Below are 19,032 nucleotides of genomic sequence, written 5' to 3'. Positions count from 1 at the left end.
GCCTTTTTTTCAGTCTTCTGACAATTTTCCAAAACAGAGGGCATGAGGCCTAAAGGTAAGCCTACTTTACAGATGTGGACCAGAAGTGAATAATGCAGTTAATAGGAACCTGCTGACCCATAAAACCAAGAGACTATGAACCAAAAGGTGTCATGCTAATCTCATTTCTCACCAAAGTGGCTGGTTCACCTTCAAGTAGGAAAATGTTCTGATATCTGAGAAGGTCCCCTACGTAAAACACTGTGAGCTTCCTAGCTGGCTGAACTGCCCCCCAGACACAGTAGTCTTAACACATTTGGAGAGAAATACAAAGGCAAAGCTCCTAGGCCGAGGCCAGCTATACTCCGGCTACACCACCCTCCCTGCCATCAGTGGTCTGCCAAGGAAATGAGTAGTGGTACAGAGAATGTGCAGCATGATCAACATCCAGCACTCTGTCTCAAGTGCTTATGGAGTTAATTGGGAGGTGCCCAGGTCAATATAGAGGAAGTCAAGGAGAATCTACATAGCCATATTATTTTTGAGCAGTTAGAAGTCCCCGATAAAATTGCCTGAGTGAGCCAGAAAAAAAAATCTGTTCATAAACAAAAAAGATTTTATATCAAAAATAGAAAAAGGAATGTAACTTGTAAAATATAAATGGAGTAGATATCTAGAGTTACTCTTCCAGAAGACAGGAGAAAATTTTATACTGAAGCTGCTTTATACTGTCAAGGAATTTGATAAGACATGGACTTAATGAAATAAGAAGACAATAGAATAATAAAATGAAAAGACAGCTGACAGCTAAGGAGAGGAAGAGAAATAATGATGTTGTAGAATGTAAATGAATTTATAACTGCAGAATGCAAAATAGACACTGAACATAATTGGAGCAGACACAAAAAACTTCAGAAAAATCCACAAAAGATGAGAGAAAGAATAGAAGATTAAAAACACACTTTCTCATCTGAAAAATATAATGCCCATTTTATTGCAGGGTGGTGAAGACTGACTGGAATAATTCACATAACAGATGTTTCCTAGTATGTGCTTCTCAAGTGCTTGATAAACTTTAGAAATGGTGAGATGATAGAGATAATGACTCAGAAGGCAGATAATGGGGATCCAATATTGATATTGTTGATGTGGCACAGGAAAACATCAGAAAAAAAATGAAATAGGATAGAGTAGGTAACTACAGGAGGAAGTTTTTTTCATGAACTGAAGAAAGCTAGTATACTACTTTTTAGGAAAGGACATAATAGTGGCAAACACCAAAACTTAGCCCTGAGAATTAATGAATTATTGAACTTCAGCTCAGGGAGTGCCACAAGCATCCTGGTGAAGAAAAACAAGCTACCCTGAAGGAACTTCACTTCGCCAGGAGCAGCGGCAGAGTCTGCGGGCCAAGAGAAGGGGATGGCCTGGGAGAGTCTGTCCTCAGTTGTTTTAATGTAACCGACTGCTCTTATAGATGGCTGGATTTTTTTTACCTTTGAGGAGAGGGAGAAGAGGTAAATGTTTAGGGCTTTCTTGGCTAACCGAGATCACACAAGTATTCTGTGCGTCAGAAGTTGGCATTGGTAATTTAAATATCTCTATACTGAGTGTCCAGTTATCAAGCATAGCAGCCAGTGTATCAAGCCAGATTTCCCAGAGAGGAATAGTTAAAGTCTATAAAATAGAGCAATGATCTCTGAGGTCTAAGCGTTTTGACAGACTTCTTTTATACAGATACTCTGCACAGAAAATATATTTATGGTACTAGAAAACAAAACAAATAAGATGGCTATTATAAATTTTCCCACAAGTTCCCATACCAGGCAGGAGAATGAGACTGCCATTTTTGTAAATCTTTTTTTTTTTTTTTTGAGACAGAGTCTTGCTCTGTCACCCAGGCTGGAGTGCAGTGGCACCATCCCAGCTCACTGCAACCTCCACCTCCTGGGTTCAAGTGATTCTCATGCCTCAGCTTCCCAAGTAGCTGGGATTACTGGCATGCGCCACCACACCCAGCTCATTTTTGTATTTTTTATAGAGACAGAATTTCACCATGTTGGCCAGACTGGTCTTGAACTCTTGGCCTCGAGTGATCTGCCTGCCTCGACTTTCCAAAGTGCTGGGATTATAGGCATAAGCCACCACACCTGGCCTGTAAATCCCATCTGTCTGTAATTTTCCAAGTTTCTTTATATCAACTGTATACCCATATTTGCTTATAATAAACAGCCTCTAATTACAGAAGAGATTACAATGTCATGGCTATGCACAAGAGTTCTGTTGTTAGGACATAATAGGAAAAGCTCATCTCAGTGGAACTAAAACTTACAGACTAAAAAATAAAAAACAGAATTTTGGCAAATGAAATATGAGGTATGTAGTATTCTGCTTCTATGGAACAAAAATATTCTTTTATTATTACACTTTAAGTTCTGGGATACATGTGCAGAACATGCAGGTTTGTTACATAGGTATACACGTGCCATGGTGGTTTGCTGCACCCATCAACCCACCATCTACATTAGGTATTTCTCCTAATGCTATCCCTCCCCTAGTTCCCCACCCCCTGACAAGCCCCAGTGTGTGATGTTCCCCTCCCTGTGTCCATATGTTCTCATTGTTCAACTCCCACTTATGAGTGAGAACATGTGGTGTTTGGTTTTCTGTTCCTGTGTTAGTTTGCTGAGAATGATGGTTTCCAGCTTCATCCATGTCCCTGCAAAGGATGTGAACTCATCCTTTTTTATGGCTGCATAGTATTCTGTGGTGTATGTGTGCCACATTTTCTTTATCCAGTCTATCATTGATGGGCATTTGAGTTGGTTCCAATCCTTTGCTATTGTGAACAGCGCTGCAGTAAACATACTTGTGCATGTGTCTTTATAGTAGAATGATTTATACCCTTTGGGTATATACCCAGTAATGGGATTGCTGAGTCAAATGGTATTTCTGGTTCTAGATCCTTGAGGAATTGCCACACTGTCTTCCACAATGGTTGAACTAAGTTACACTCCCACCAGTAGTGTAAAAAGCTTTCCTATTTCTCCACATCCTCTCCAGCATCTATTGTTTCCTGACGTTTTAATGATTGCCATTCCAACTGGCGTGAGATGGTATCTCATTGTGGTTTTGATTTGTATTTCTCTGATGACCAGTGATGATGAGCTTTTTTTCATATGTTTGTTGACTGCATAAATGTCTTCTTTTGAGAAGTGTCTCTTCATATCCAGGAGCAAAAAAATTATATTCCCAGCCAAGCTGCCTTTGTTTGGAAACGTAAAAAAACTCATAAATATAGAAGAATACCAGAAAAATTTACATAAATAGTTATGAGATGAAACATAATAATGAGCTCTCAAGGTAAATAGTTAATCCTTAGTACATTAAAAAAAAAAAACAGAATGGACGAATGGGGTAATTTTGCCAATGCAGGAATGATTCAATATTAAATAATCTGTTACTATGACAGGTCACTTACTCAGAATGTTTGTGAATCTCAGATAATTGAAATTAACAGTGTTTTTGGAGTTTAGGTAATTCCAGAAGAGCAGAATAGGAACTTGAGCTAATTCCAATTATCTTGTTTAGCCTTTCAGTATGGACTAAGGAAGGAGTGGAATTTATAATATATATTCAAACAATTGCACTTCTCTGCTTTAAACCAGTGTTAACCACCAAAATATAGGAACTGTTAAGATCCATCACAACACGTGTTTTACTGGTTGGACTGCCATGGAATCCCAGTGACCCACGATTAGGGTCCACTTCCCCTAGTTTCTGTTGTGCTGTTGGGCCACTTTTATGAACAACTGTTGGTGACATCAGAGAATTTTGCCCATCTCAGAATTGTCACACTGTGACAAATCCCATGGGGTAGCATTTTCTAAACAGATAATTAATTTAAAATTTTTTATTTTGGTTATTTACATTTTTATCATTTAATGTGTGAACACATACCCAATGCCCTCTTTGCCTGGAAGATTGGTAAAAGTACAAAATCTCAAGCCTCCCCCGAGGCCTACTGAATCCTAACCTGCATTCTGACAAGATCCTCGGATGATTTTATATTCACATTAAAGTTTGAGAAGCACTGTTAAGATCACTCCAGTTTCAAAACTCCAGATAATAATTCATCTTCCTGTATAATTCTTTATCACCATAAGAGCTTAAGGGAGAAAAACCCATGTGCTCTTTTCAATAGTTACTGCAAAAGCATTTGATAGAATTCTAGACTCATTCCTGTGTTTTTAAATGATTGCACTGAAGTTTACGGTTTTTTTTTGAGGGCAATTGGCATCTTTATAATAATAAACTTTACAGTTCAGGCATTAATCTTTTTCCATTTATTAATCTGTTCCAGACTGTACCATTATAATTTTATTCCTTTATATTTAAGTTTACTCGTGTATATTTTTCTGCTATTGTGAATAACATCTTTATTCTATTGTGTTGTTTATTCTTGACATGTAGAAAAGTTATCAATTTTATATTCATTTTATAACTAGTCACCAGGATGAACTCTTAGTTCTAATAAATTTTTAGTTGATCCTCTTGAGTCATAACTGCCATTGACACTTCTGATTTTTTTTTAAATCTTGAATTTTGTCAAGAAATAGATTCATATAGCCTTAATAATATAGTAAACTTTAAGGACTTAAAAATTATTTGGGCTTGCCTCTGCTTCTGGGGAAATGGAATGCATTTTCTTTTCCCTATTCTTCCATAAATACAACTAAAAGCCTCCAATATTATATATAAACAGACATAACACTCTTAAAAGTGAAGAGAAAAAAGTCAGACTAAGTAGTGAACCTTGGGACCCAAGGAATGACATAGTGGTGAGTTCTTTGAGTTTTCTTTTTGTTTATATTTTTCTGACCTGGAGCTGAAGAGGCTGGCCACCCAGAAATGCCAATGGGTACAGGCTCTGATATGGTTTGGCTCTGTGTCCCCACCCGAATCTCATCTTGAATTGAACTTCCATAATTCCCGCATGTTGTGGGAGGGACCCAGTGGGAGATAATTTGAATCATGGGGGCGGTTTCCCCCATACTGTTCTTGTGGTGGTGAATAAGTCTCATGAGACCTGATGGTTTTATAAGGGGTTTCCACTTTTGCTTCTTTCTCATTCTCTCTTGCTGCCACCGTGTAAGAAGTGCCTTTTGCCTTCCACCATGATTGTGAGGCCTCCCCAGCCACATGGAACTGTGAGTCCATTAAACCTGTTTTTCTTCCCAGTCTCAGGTATGTCTGTATCATCAGCGTGAAAACAGACTAATACAGGCTCCAATGAAAGCCTGCTCTCTGTAGCCAAAGGACCAAGAAAGAAACAGGCTAGCAAGACAGAAATATTTTCAGACAGTAACTACTCTACTCTAGCCAAACACCACACACACACACACAAATGAAAAAAAACTGTAATGCCTCCACCTAGGGCAGCAAAGCCTGAATGGGGAACCTGGACTTCCACCCTCCTGGACTGTAACAAGGCACCCAGACTTGTAGAATCTGGATCTTGTGCCCACTGAGCAGTAATGTGGCAGCCCTCCCTTTCCCTGCTAGAGTGGTGTGAGAGGAGCCATGGCAGAGAGGCAGGACCTTCACACCATCCAGTTGTAATGAGGTCTTTCCCCTCAGTTGGTCAATGGAGGCCACATGGGGAGTAATAAGAAGGCACCCCTACTCTCCCAGCCAGAGTGATATCAAGAGAGGTCCAGTAGGTAGCTGGACCCCCTCCCAGCAATAATGAGGAGGCCTTCCCCACCTTGGTTTTAAGGTTCCTTGGGTCCCAAGATTCACTAGCCTCCTTTTTTTCTCTTCACCTTTAAGAGAGTTATGTTTGTTTATATAGACAGAAACCAAATGGAGAACCTAGCCTTCTCCTCCCACCTCCTAGTAATGAGGCAGTGGCCCCACTTTTTCCTTGCCAAAACAACGTCAGGAAAAGCCACCTAAAACAGTAGGATTAAATAAGATCCAGGACCCCATACTACCTACATCTTCTAAGGTTCAATCACTTGACTGCTTGGATATTGCAATCACAACAATCACTTATGTCAAAAACCAAGAAAATCACAACTTAAGTTTAAAATAACAATTCCTAGGTGCCCACACAGAAATGACAGATGTTAGAATTATCTGACAAGGATTTTTAAAGCAGCTATCATAAAAATGTTACAATAAGCAATTAGCAATTACTAACACTTGAAGCAAAAGAAAGAACATCTCAGGAAAAAAACTAAAGCCTCAGCAAAGAATTAAAAGGTTTATAAACCACATAGTAACTTTTAGAACTGAAAAATACAGTAACAGATGTGGAAACCCAATGAATAGTCTTTGCAGCAGAATGGAAGGACAGAGGAATGAATCAGTAAACTAGAGACTGTAACAATAGAAATACCCAGATCTGAACAACAAAGAAAAAGCAGACTGAAAAAAATAAAGAACAGAGCCTCAGGGATCAATGGGATTATAACAGAAGATTTGACATTTGTGTCATCAGATTCCCAGAGGAGAGGAGAAAGAGGCAGTACTGACGAAGTACTTGAAATAAAAGTGGAAATATTCCAAAAACACAAATTCAAGAAGCTGAGGAAACCTCAAACAGGATAAAGTGAAAGAAATTCACACAAAGACATATCATAGTCAAACTTCTGAAAACAAAAGACAAAGAAAATATTTTGAAAAGCAGTGAGATAGAAACAACTTACCTGTAAGAGGGAGACAGTTCTAATGACAGAGGATTTTTCATAACCTAAGGAGGCCAGAAGGAAGTACAACATTTTTCGGGGGAAGCAAAGCCTGAATGAGGAGTCTAGACTTCCACCCTCCTGTAACAAGGCACCCAGACACTTGTAGAACCTGGAGAGAAAATAACTGTCAACATAGAATTTTATATCCAGCAAAAATATCCTTTAGGAATGAAGGAGAAACTAAGAGCACTTGTTACCAGCGAACTTCCCTCAAAGAATGACTACAGAAAGCTCTCTAAACCAAAAGGAAATGAAGAAAGAAGAAATTTTGGAACATCAGAAGGGAAGAAAGGATAGCTAGAAGAATAAAAATATGAATAAATACATTTTTCTACTCTTGAGTTTTTAAAGTTGACAGTTGAAGTGCTGATGTGGCTCTGAATGTATGCAGGCTTCATTCTCTGTGGTTTCTCTCAAGGGCTGGCATTCAGTGTCTGTGGCTTTTCCAGGCACAGGGTACAAGCTGTCGATGGATCTACCATTCTGGGGTCTGGAGGACAGTGGCCGTCTGCTCACAGCTCCACTAGGCAATGCCCCAGTGGGGACTCTGTGTAGGAGCTCCAACCCCACACTGCCCCAGCAGTGATTCTTCATGACAGTTCTGCTCCTGCAGCAGGCTTCTGCCTGGACACCCAGGCTTTTCCAAACATTCTTTGAAATCTAGGCAGAGGCTCCCAAACCTCGACTCTTGAATTCTATGCACCCACAGGCTTAACATGACATGGAAGGCACTAAGGCTACAGCTTGCACCCTCTGAAGCAGCATCCTTAGCTGTACCTGAGCCCCTTTTAGCCACGGTTAGATCTGGAGCACCTGGGATGCAGGGATTAGTGTCCCAAGGCTGTGCAGTGCAGCAAGGCCCTGGGCCCACAAAACGATTCTGCCCTCCTAGGCTTCCCAGCCTGTGATGGCAGGGGCTGCTGTGAGGTCTCTAAAGCATTGGGGATTTCAATTCAACATGAGATTTGGGTGGGGATGCAAATCCAAACCATATTAAGGCATGAGCCACCATGTCCAGTTCACATCTTTATATAAGTTTGTATTTGTATTTATGTGTACAATGATGGGGTATGTGTGTTTACACATGTGCATATTTTAGAGGATACATAATAAAATGTTAAATAGTAGTTCCCTTTATAAAGTAGCTAGGTGGAAGTAGAGATAGGTACACAGGTCCGTATACCCTTTCTCTTTGTTCACTGTGTATTTTAATAGATCTTCTAGGTATTGAGGTATAGATTGTTTGCATAGAAATACGTATAATTATTCTGTGGGTTTTTTGTTAACATGTGGTATCATAATATGTGTGGTAAGCTAAAATTTCCTTTTCGTATTAGAAATGTATCTTAGAGGTCTTCGTGTTCTCCAAGATACAGAACATTGCCATAGTCAGTATATATGACCTTACTTTACTCTTTTTATATATATATACTTTAAGTTCTAGGGTACATGTGCACAACGTGCAGGTTTGTTACATATGTATACATGTGCCATGTTGGTTTGCTGCACCCATTAACTCGTCATTTACATTAGGTATTTCTCCTAATGCTATCCCTCCCCACTCCCTTACTTTACTCTTAACTGATGTGTAACATCCCTCAGTGGGACTGCAATTGCAGTGTCTCTAGCTGTTCCCCCTATTAGTGAACATTTTACTGAATGCACAATTTTGGTATTACAAACAATGCTGTGACAAAAAATACTTATATATGGGGCTTTTCTGCACAGGTGCTTTTATTTTCCTGGGCTAGATATATTGAAAACTAGAAATATTAGGTGAAAGGCTAAATAATTTTAAATTTGATACTGCTTCCCTCCCCAAAACTATACCCTTTTGTAGTTTCCTCGAGCTCACACTTCACCATCTATGCTTTCTTTGTCCACCGATTGACATATGGATAAGGCAAGAATTTTCCCAAAATTACTCTGACTGCCTCAAGCTTAAAGCCATAAAAAAAAGTTTTGACATTTTTTGTGGAAATTTGTTCTACCTCTTCCTCTTTCAGTTCAGTTCTAGTTGCTTTCTGTTTTCTAGGAACCCTCATAATTTTTATCTCTATGCCTTCTTATTTTCTAGCAGTATTATGGATTGCTTTAAAAGTATGTTTGGGCCAGGCATGGCTAACACCTGTAATCCCAACACTTTGGGAGGCCAAGGTGGGGCGGATTGCTTGAGTCCAGGAATTCAAGACCAGCCTGGGCAACATAGTGAGACTTTGTCTCTATGAAAAATAGAAAAATTAGTCAGGCATGGTGGTGCACACCTGTAGTCCCAGCTATTCAGGAGTCTGAGGCAGGAGGATCAGTTGAGCCCAGGAGGTGGAGGCTGCAGTGAGCCATGATTGTGCCACTGCACTGTAGCCTGGGTGACAAAATGAGACCATGTCTCAAAAAATATTAAGAAAATAAAAGTATATTTGTATGATGTCACCCTTGGGGGAAGCTGTGTAAAGGGGTACATGGAACTCATTGTATAATTTTTTGTCCTTCCTGGGAGTCGATGATTCTTTCCAAATTAAAAGGTTTTTTTTTTAAAACATATTTATGCCTTCTAGGGACTTGGACTGAGGGGAAGTCTGGAGCAAGTGCCCAGTTCGTCATTTTGATTCCATCCTGACTATATTGTTTTGACTCATTACAAAAATATTATTTTTGAAATAACAAAATTTCATGTACCCTTTTTAAAAAGAATGAGGTAAATATATACAGACATGAAAAGAAGTTTATAAAAATAATTTGATTTTTTTATATTTGCCCTTTTTAACAAGGAACTTTTACTTCCTTTCTAATTTGAAAAACAGTATCAGAATTGGGGTGAGTCACAAAGATGTTTCAATAAAAAGATGCTCATAAATGAATTAGAATAAACTGTAACAGTTATGAATTTAATTCTTCTAAAGATACTAGTTTGTGTCCAGTTTTTGTAAAGTGTTTCCTGTAAAAATTCTTCTTAATGGTGATAATCAGGTAAAGCTATGTTGATGAAGCATTGTTTAACTTTATGTGGGAATATATGAAATGATGGTCAGTTGCAGCACCAGTGTTTTCAGGGATCCAAGGGATTCAGGGCCACAAGTTGGTAGAGCATCCTCCTTTCCAGTCGGGGCCACAGTGGGCCACGTGTTGTGGTAAAGATACTTAATATTAGGCATTATTTTCAAGCATTTTTTGTTGTTATCAAATACCACTAGCACCTAGTTAATACTGTTTATGGGTTTTGGAGAAATTCCATTTTATTATTCCTTTTTGCCACCCAGGGCCTTGGTAAAGTTAAGCTTTCCAGCAGGAACTGTGCTTCTCCATGTAATTTATCACCCTTACTCTGCTGTCCTAAGCTTAGAACTAGTCTCAGCTGTGAGCTGATGTGCTCTGCCGTGTTTAACTGGCTACCCCCCAGAGAGGGTGTCCAGATGAGATCTGAAGGGAGGGTGCCTGACAGTGCCCCAGCTCCATGCGGCCTGAGATGTGCTCTGCTCTTGCACTTCCTAGATAAACTGGGAAACTTGCTGGTAAATAATTCTGTAACCCACTCTTTTCCTTAGGCTTTTTGGAAAGGATATAAACAACGGAAGGAGTATATGCACAGGCGGCAAACGTTCATTGATAATACTGATTCTATTGTGAAGGTAAATACCCTTTCCTACCATACCAAGTGCTTGGCTTAAACGTTTCCCCTCATTTCATGTTTAATCTGAAAGACAGCTATAGAAAGGGAGGGTACATGTGAGCCTTGAAGTCAGAAGGCAGTACTGGATTTGAATCCCAGCTCTGCTGCTCATTTACCTAATCATTTTTCAAGCAGTTTGGTTAAACCACTATAAAACCTCAAGTCCTTTATGAGTGGTTATGAGAATCACAAGTGAAAGTGTTCTATAACCAATAAATGTTCTTTGTCTAGAAAGTTCAAGTTGATTATTTAGACTCTAGGTAGAACCCAGCTTTTTTTCATGTTTGTCTTTCCACGTTTGCTTAAGCATATTTAGAATGCTCAGATGTAACAGGACAAAACCAATGATAAGAGGAAGTAGAGCTAATTTAGGGCCTATATTTGGGAGTTGAATAAGTCGAACCCAGCCTTTCACCCAGGTGAATAGCTCTGGGTGAGAAAGAAAGGGTACTGTGATGTCCACTCTCATGGATCTGAAAGCCAGAGGACTGGACAAAAATCAACTTGGAAATCTACAACTTGGAGATCTACAAGTCTCCAGCTTGGAAATCCAGATGAGAGAGGAAGCAATGGAACTGGAAAGTAGAATCAGATTAGTTTAAAGATCTTTCAGGCCAGGCTTAGTGGCTCACACCTGTAATCTCAGCACTTTTGGGAGGCCAAGGTGGGAGGATCACTTGAGCCCAGGAGTTCAAGACCAGCCTCATTTGTATTTTAAAAAATAATAATAAATAAAAACAAATTTAAAAAATGTTTTAAACTATGAAGACAGAGAATAATGTGACCCAGATCCATTGTGCAGTAGCTCCTTGATGAAATAGCATCCTATGGAACATATGCCTATTCTGTCAAAAACCGTTGGTAGCAATTGGTCCCTCATGAGACCTCTTCGATGTTTTCCTGTAAAAACTTAAAGGATATTGGATGCATTTAAAGGGATGTTAGAAGAAACCCTAGACTTAGTTTACTTGATTTCCTGACTCATTGCAACTCTCAGCAAAATGCTTCACCCTTCTGGCTTTTATTTACTGAGTTTAAGGTAAAATAGTACAAAGTTAAGTTATTTTCCCCACTTCTCTCTTATTAAGGTGGTGAAATTAAGAGTAACATGTAAAGTGTTTTGAACCCCTTAAGAAACATCAGTGAAAGATGAAGAGTAGGCTTTAGAGATTGATTATTTAGTGGGCTGCTTTTTTTCTTTATCAAGTATCATTGTTTTTAGAAAAACTACACAAGACTGTATTACGGGTTGTTTGGTGATTACTTTGACTTTTCTCTTTATTTTTTGTTGTACTTTTCTATTTTTTAAAACTTTTTAGATTCAGTCCTGGTTCCGAATGGCAACTGCAAGAAAGAGCTATCTTTCAAGACTACAGTATTTCAGAGATCATGTAAGAAAAATGCCTGTGGGATTTTATCCAGGTTGATAATGACCTGAATGAATGCTTTATTGAAAGTTAGCATTGAATGATTTTTATTGAATGGTGGACATGAACACTTAAGAAATAATGGATCTTAGAACTTCATATGATAATATTTGGAGGCTTACTGTTTTCATTCAGAAATCATGTTGAGAGTTAGACTTCACCAGTCAGGACTCAATAGAAAATGGGTGAGGGGAAAACTGTGGGCTAGTAACACCAAAGAGAAGACTCTAGAGAAATATTTTACAGCATTGCATATGTAGTTTTTTCAACTGTTAACTGCTTACTTTAAATAGAAGCCCCTGGGAGGGATTTCTTCCTGAATCTTTAAAGAAGAGATATGGGAACATAGATTGGATCATCTAAGTTGTGTGCTAAAATTATTTTCCCTTTTTAGATCTCTTTGTCTAAGCAGTTCCCCTACAGTCTTGTTTGTACTTTTAGCTGACTTATCTGACCTCTTCTTCAAAGAAAATGGAAAAATAAATGTTGAATACACCACATTGAAATACTGTCAGTTCTAAGTAGTGTCAGTTCTTAAATACTGACAGTTCTTAAATGTTCTAAATTCAAAAATAATGGAGTAGGTGGGATTCTGGGAGATCAGGACTTGTCTCAATCTTTTGCAGAATAATGAAATTGTGAAAATACAGTCACTGTTGAGAGCGAACAAAGCTAGAGATGACTACAAAACATTGGGTAAGTGAGAGCTTTCTGAAACAAAGCAAGGATTTTTTATAAACCAGGCAAGGACATATTGGTCCATATTGGTCACTTCAGAGGCTGCTCTAAGAACAGAGGATACCCATTGTTTCCAGTAGATTTTGATCATCTCAGGCCCCAGGTTCTAAACCAGTACACAGAGGAACACATGGTGAAAGGAAATGGGCCTTCCTATTAAATGGAAGGGATCAGCCACATGGTATAATTTCTTCTTCAAAGAGAGTGGAGTTGGCATAAATGCTGATTTTTTTTTCAATCTAAGCTAGAGTCAAAAATCTAATGCAAAAGAGTTAGCCAGAAAATAATCTTATATTTAAATTGTTTAATTTGTTAGACATAGTCTCATCTCCCAAAAATGACAACTGCAAACATCTTCCTACAATTTCATTTTGAACTTTTCACAGAATAATTTTTAATTTTTGTTTGTTTTTGTTTTGAGACAGAGTCTCACACTGTCGCCCAGGCTGGAGTGCAGTGGCGCAATCTTGGCTCACTGCAACCTCCACCTCCCCAGTTCAAGCAATTCTCCTGCCTCAGCCTCCCGAGTAGTTGGGGTTACAGGCACCAGCCACCACACCCAGCCAATATTTTGTATTTTCAGTAGAGACGGGGTTTCACCATGTGTGCCAGGCTGGTCTTGAACCCCTGACCTCATGATTCACCTGCCTTGGCCTCCCAAAGTGCTGGGATTACAGATTAAATTTTTTAATAAAAATTTGTAGAAAGTTTGAAAATAGCAAAATAAAATTCACCCAAAAATAACAATCACATTTTGTGCTATCTCCTTACAGTCCCAACTTTGCCTATGTTTGTTATTTTGGTTTTTTACAGATCATAAGTTGATTCTTTATATACTAAATTTTTAACATTCTGATTATCACAGGAAAATGCATAGTCCAGGAGAGCTTGATGATAAATTTACTAGTACTTACAGTGCCTAGTAAGTTTAGCCAGCACCTTTTATTGTCTAAAGTTTGTCTGAATTAAGGGATGAAGTATATGGCTCAAGAAAGATCTTCCCTGGTACTTGTTAAGGAAAATCTAGGGACGCTTGAAGTCCTCACTCTGCCTCCAGCCTGCAGAATCTACTGAATGATGTCTCATTCCACTAGATTCCAGCTCATCTCTCAGCTGGTAGATATGTTGTTGTTTTGGGGGTTTTTTGTTGTTTTTTTGTTTGTTTGTTTTTTGTTTTTTGTTTTTTTTTTCTTGAGACGGAGTCTCGCTCTTTCACCCAGGCAGGACTGCAGTGACGCTATCTCCTGCCTCAGCCTCCCAACCTCCCAAGTAGCTGGGACTACAGGTGCCCACCACCGCACCCAGCTAATTTTTTGTATTTTTAGTAGAGATGGGGTTTCACCGTGTTAGCCAGGATGGTCTTAATCTCCTGACCTTGTGGTCCGCCCGCCTCGGCTTCCCAAAATGCTGGGATTACAGGCATGAGCCACTGCGCCCAGCCGTTTTTGGTTTTTTTTTAAAGAAGGCTAAAGAGGATTCTTTTTTTTTCTGAGCCCTAACACTAAAGTATGTTTGCTGTTGCTTTTATATATGAAAGATGACTTCAAAATAAATTTTCCAAATGAACACAGGCTAGTTTTCATTTTATTCAAGGTAAAGTGTTTTTTTTTTAAGCAGTTATAGTGATGTTTTTTGTTTGTTTACTTTTTTATTACAAAGACAAATTCCAATTTTAAAATCTAGGCAACTTTATATTGGGGCATAAAAGGTAAATAGAGAAACCATCTCGGTGAGTGAGTTAGATCTAAGCTTCTCTGGGCTTCAGCAAATTGGGTGCTTTTATGGTAACCAAAACATAAATTTTCATTTCTTTCTTAGTTCAGCATCTTTAGAAAACTAAGGCTTTGGGATTTTCTATTTTTTAAAAAAATAACTTTTCTAAGTTTGTTATCATCTGTTCTCATCCTTTTATTCTGGAATGTCACTGAACGCATTCCAGCTTGAAAGATGCTGAAACTAAGATGTGGTCAGTTGTAGCAGCAGACTATAAAGTGGTCTGATTTCCTGAAATTAAAATACCTGTACCACAAAGTCATTCTCAGATGAAGATGGCAAAAAGCCTAGTATTGATAGAGGAAATATTAAATTCGAGCCATAACAATTAGTAAAGCTAAAATACTAATTTAGTTTTTTCCGATGGGACTGTTAATACATATGAAGAGACACAACCCTTAGTGGGTGGGAGAGGCAGCCATCAACTCTGGCCACAGTGGGAGGGCTCATGTTCCCCTAACTTGGCTGCATGGATGAGCGGTGGTGCATTGCTAAGGCCTTCCCTGAAGTGGTCATGTCAGTGGCAGCATCTTTGCTGGAAATAGAAGGAAAATAAATTGATGTGCTTCAGTGGTCAGGAAATAAGGGTCCCATGATCCAAGGAAAATTCTCCAATAAAGGCCATTTACGCAGTTGTTTGTGGTTTATGCAGTTGTTTTGGTGTTAGTTTTCTTACTCCTTTAGTGTCAAAACACCACAGAACTAAGGTGGAAGTAAAAGGAAGACTGTCAAGGGCCTAGGTGTAAAGGAGGGCAACTAATGAGATGGCCATGGCTGGACTAGCTCTTCCAAGTCATCTTTCTATTACTGGGTCTAATCATTCGTCCTCAACGGACCAGACAATTTATTCTTACAGTTTACCCAGATCTGATCTCCCTAAGCATGTTAAAAATATTTTTCCAAGAGTCAGAGTGCCAGGAAATTAAAGCCTAAGTTCCAGGTACTAAGGGGAAAACCCTTTTAGAATTTATGTGAGAATGTCCCTCTCAATAACAGGGGCTGACCCCTAGATTCTGAGCACCCTCCCTTGGCCGGTGCTCAAAGGACAAGGGCCAAGTTTCAATTTCTAAAATCTTTTTATTTCAGCTAAGTAGAACATTCGTTTTACTTATCATTCTGTTGGTTCCTGTTTGGCTTTTACAGTCCTCCCTTCCTGGCCCTTTTCTAATTCAGCTTTCACCTACTTCCGGCTCCTTCCCAAAGATCCTTTGGGCTGGGAGAAACCACTTTCTGCTTCCTGCAGCAAGAATGTAAGTCACTTATCTAGCTCAAGCACAAGGTCTCAGGGTCGAGGTAACATGTTAACTTTCTTTCCCAGGTTCCTGAGGAATGAGGCACAGATAGGACTATCTTCTTAGCGCATGAATCCAGGGAACAGTGTGAGAGAGAGCTGATAAAAGGGATAAAAGGGGAGTTGATAACTAGAAAAGAGTGGGGCCAGATATCTGTTTTGTGCATTTATTTATTGATCAGTTTCCTTGTCCAGATTTTAAATTGTGTGGGGGTGGGTAGAATGATTCTCACCCTAGACCAAGTACTTTCATTGGTATATTTTTCTAGTAATTATTTAAGACCTTGTTTCTTTCCTGTTGATAATCATTCCAAGCTTTCCTAATTAAAGTATACCTGTTCCTGTCACTGCAGTTGGCTCTGAAAACCCACCATTAACAGTAATTCGCAAATTTGTATACCTGCTGGACCAAAGTGATTTGGATTTCCAGGAGGAACTAGAGGTTGCACGATTAAGGGAAGAAGTAGTGACCAAGATCAGGGCCAATCAACAGCTGGAAAAAGACCTGAACCTGATGGACATCAAGATTGGACTGCTGGTGAAGAACAGGATCACACTAGAGGTCAGTGGGGTTTTTGAGACTGTCAGCTCCCAGAAGAGGGAAGACGCCTACATACAGTCAAGAGTCACTTAATGACAGGGATACATTCTCAGAAATGTAGCATTAGGTGATTTCATCCTGATGCAAACATCATAGAGCACTTACCTAAACATAGATGGTGGAGTCTACTACACATCTAGGCTGTATGGTAAAAAAGCCTACTGCTCCTAGGCTACACACCTGTACAGCTTGTGACTGTACTGAATACTGCAGGCAATTGTAACACAATTGTAAGTATTTGTGTATCTAAACATAGCTCAACATAGAAAAAATACAGTAAAAATATAGTACTATAATCTTACAGGACTAATGTCTTATATGAGGTCCACTGTTGACTGAAACATTATGTTGTTTGTGGTTATATATGTTCATGACACTTTGGTCTAGCTAAGTTCATTTGGAACCTAGGATAAGTTTTTATCATTTTTATTATAAATTAGTGGTTCTTCGTTTGTAAAATTTTAAGCCCCCCCACTTATAACATTTTGTAAGGCTTCTTTATCATTCTGAAATGAAATCTATATGATAAAATGTACTGATGTATATACCTTCAGAATAAGACTAGGGCCTTTATATGAATACAAAAGAGAAATTTAAAGAGTAATTAATAATAAAAGCACACATTTTATTGAGAAAATGTATATGCCTGATGACACTGGAAGACATGATACAGTTACCAGAGGTGTAGACCTCTTCACAGAACAGCTACAGATTATGAGGGCTTCAGTGGCAAATGAGGCAGGACCTCATTTTCCAAAATGGAGAACAACTATTTGTAAAGTTCAACATTAGCCAAGTGTAGTCTCCACCCAATTTACACAGCAGTTGCAATTCTAGAAAATCCTAGCTTTTGTGTGGGGAAAATGTATTATGCATCTACATAAAACAATTAGATTCTAGGCTCAGATAATTACAAACAGAATCTTGACCTACGTAAATGACCAGTAAGACATTCAAAAGTTCTGTCATGCAAGGTGAGGGCAATTATTTACACAAGACCATCCCACAAATTGCCAGATCACAGAGCACCTCTCATCCCCAATCCCTGCTCACTAGAAACCAAGAGTGCCCTTCAATTGTTAAGATATTAAAAAACACCCCTACGTATTTCCAAAATGTGACTCCCTACAAAGACACACTGCCCCCGTTGATAACTTCTAAATAAATTATGGTGTGGTTTCACATCTGTGTGAAACCTGCCAACATCAGGGCTCAAAAAAAAAGTATAAAAAGTGTCATTTTTACCCAAGAACAGATGCCTAAGATAAGACCACTCTCCCTGTCCCTGTTCCCTTCCTATGTGCCACATCAGTTTTCAGAAAACTGATAGGCCGAAGAGGGAAACTGACCTTCTGGAAGCTCTGAGAAGGCTACAGTGGCTCATAGGTGGAGTGCCAGCGGCCAGCAACCAAGCGAGCGTTCTGGACAACGGGGAGATGAGCAGCCAAAGGAGGCTGCCAGTTACATGGGCATGTGAATGCCCCAGGCCGGTCCTCCAGACCTCGTAAAGACACCAGGGCAATTGTGGAGGAGAAAATAAGAAACACAGCATTTTATAAACAGAAATAATCATCTCTTCTAAATATTCAGGAATAAAACTACAGTTTAAATGTTCTACATTTAACTCTACTTTTATTATTTTATCCAGAAAAACAACAGTACTTTTTAAAAAACAATGTTATTTGTATTGTTTGACATCCATGAGAACTTTTAAAGTGTAATATATTCCAGAAGGATTTTCAGAGAATGCTTTTTATAGCCTTAAACTGCTGTTTCACGCTATCCCCATAAAATCATAAACAGGAAATGTCTTGCCTTTTAAAATAAAGGCTTAGTTGCAGATCAGTACATAGTTTAAATAATATGTATCTTTTGGAAACACAATCATGGCAAGTTATCAGATTTTTATGAATGCTTGAGGTTTTGTGGGGTTTTTTTAAAGCCACTTATGTCTAATAGATAACATTGTGAAGTTTTTCAACATATTTGCAAACACCAGATATGTATCCAGCATTTTTTAGCGGTTAAATTAATGATTATTAAATATGTAGCTGTTAACCTTGTCATTGACAGCATATTAGTAGTGATACAAGAACGGAGCAATTGAAGCTTTATTTATAGTAGTGAAAAAGTGGGAAACGACCTGAAGCCCAAAGCAATATGCAGAGGGCGATAGAATTAGTTTAATATGGATGTTGTATAGCCACTAAAAATGATGGTTTTTAGACTATTTAAAGCAGGAAGAAAGGTTTGCGATATAGTAGAGGAGAAAATAGTGCCTAAGGTAGTATGATTTCTTTTATTATCAAAAAATAATAATCCAGAAGAAGAAAGAAGTTAAGTGATTTTTCTTTGGGAGATAGTTATCTTCTCCGCCTCCTCTCCACACCTTTTTATTTTTAACAATGAGTGTGTGTTTAGTGAGGAAAAGAGAGATTGTAAAGGGAAATGGCTTTGTTCTTATAGAACAATGCTAGCTCTTGCTAGTAACCTTAACATTTTTTATAGTTCTTTTAAAATCAGCATTCCTCCTAAAAACCTCAAAATCTGTAGGTCAGTGAAGTGGCTAACATTGGTTTTAGGCAAAAAGAATGGTTTGGAGAAAGAAGACAGAGCAACTGAAATAAGAGGTTTCCTGGAGGCACAGGAGCCAAAAAATAAAAAATAAAAAAGTATAGGTCAGCCTAGCTGGAAGGAAAGCCTAAATTAAGAGACTGAAGCTAATCAAAAACTAGTGCTAAAATTCCCATTCATGAGTATGATGTATCATCTAGGAGCCCAGATTTGCAGGCCAGTACTAC

At 38.7% G+C, this 19,032-nt stretch overlaps 1 protein-coding gene across 5 annotated transcripts in view; it reads left to right on the top strand.

Annotated features, from left to right (window-relative positions):
* IQGAP2 (IQ motif containing GTPase activating protein 2) overlaps nucleotides 1-19,032 on the top strand; it is a 307,664-nt gene that overhangs the window by 239,926 nt on the left and 48,706 nt on the right. For all 5 annotated transcript variants that reach the window (XM_019013491.4, XM_019013490.4, XM_055366992.2 and 2 more), the window contains 4 exons: nucleotides 10,277-10,360; nucleotides 11,721-11,792; nucleotides 12,455-12,524; nucleotides 15,984-16,192. In XM_019013491.4, coding sequence (XP_018869036.3) covers nucleotides 10,277-10,360; nucleotides 11,721-11,792; nucleotides 12,455-12,524; nucleotides 15,984-16,192 — 435 coding nt within the window. The remainder of the gene's footprint in view (nucleotides 1-10,276; nucleotides 10,361-11,720; nucleotides 11,793-12,454; nucleotides 12,525-15,983; nucleotides 16,193-19,032) is intronic.

The sequence above is a fragment of the Gorilla gorilla genome, chromosome 19, assembly GCF_029281585.2.
Source record: "Gorilla gorilla gorilla isolate KB3781 chromosome 19, NHGRI_mGorGor1-v2.1_pri, whole genome shotgun sequence".
Lineage (NCBI taxonomy): Eukaryota > Metazoa > Chordata > Mammalia > Primates > Hominidae > Gorilla > Gorilla gorilla.
This window is presented reverse-complemented; position numbering and strand designations above follow the sequence as displayed.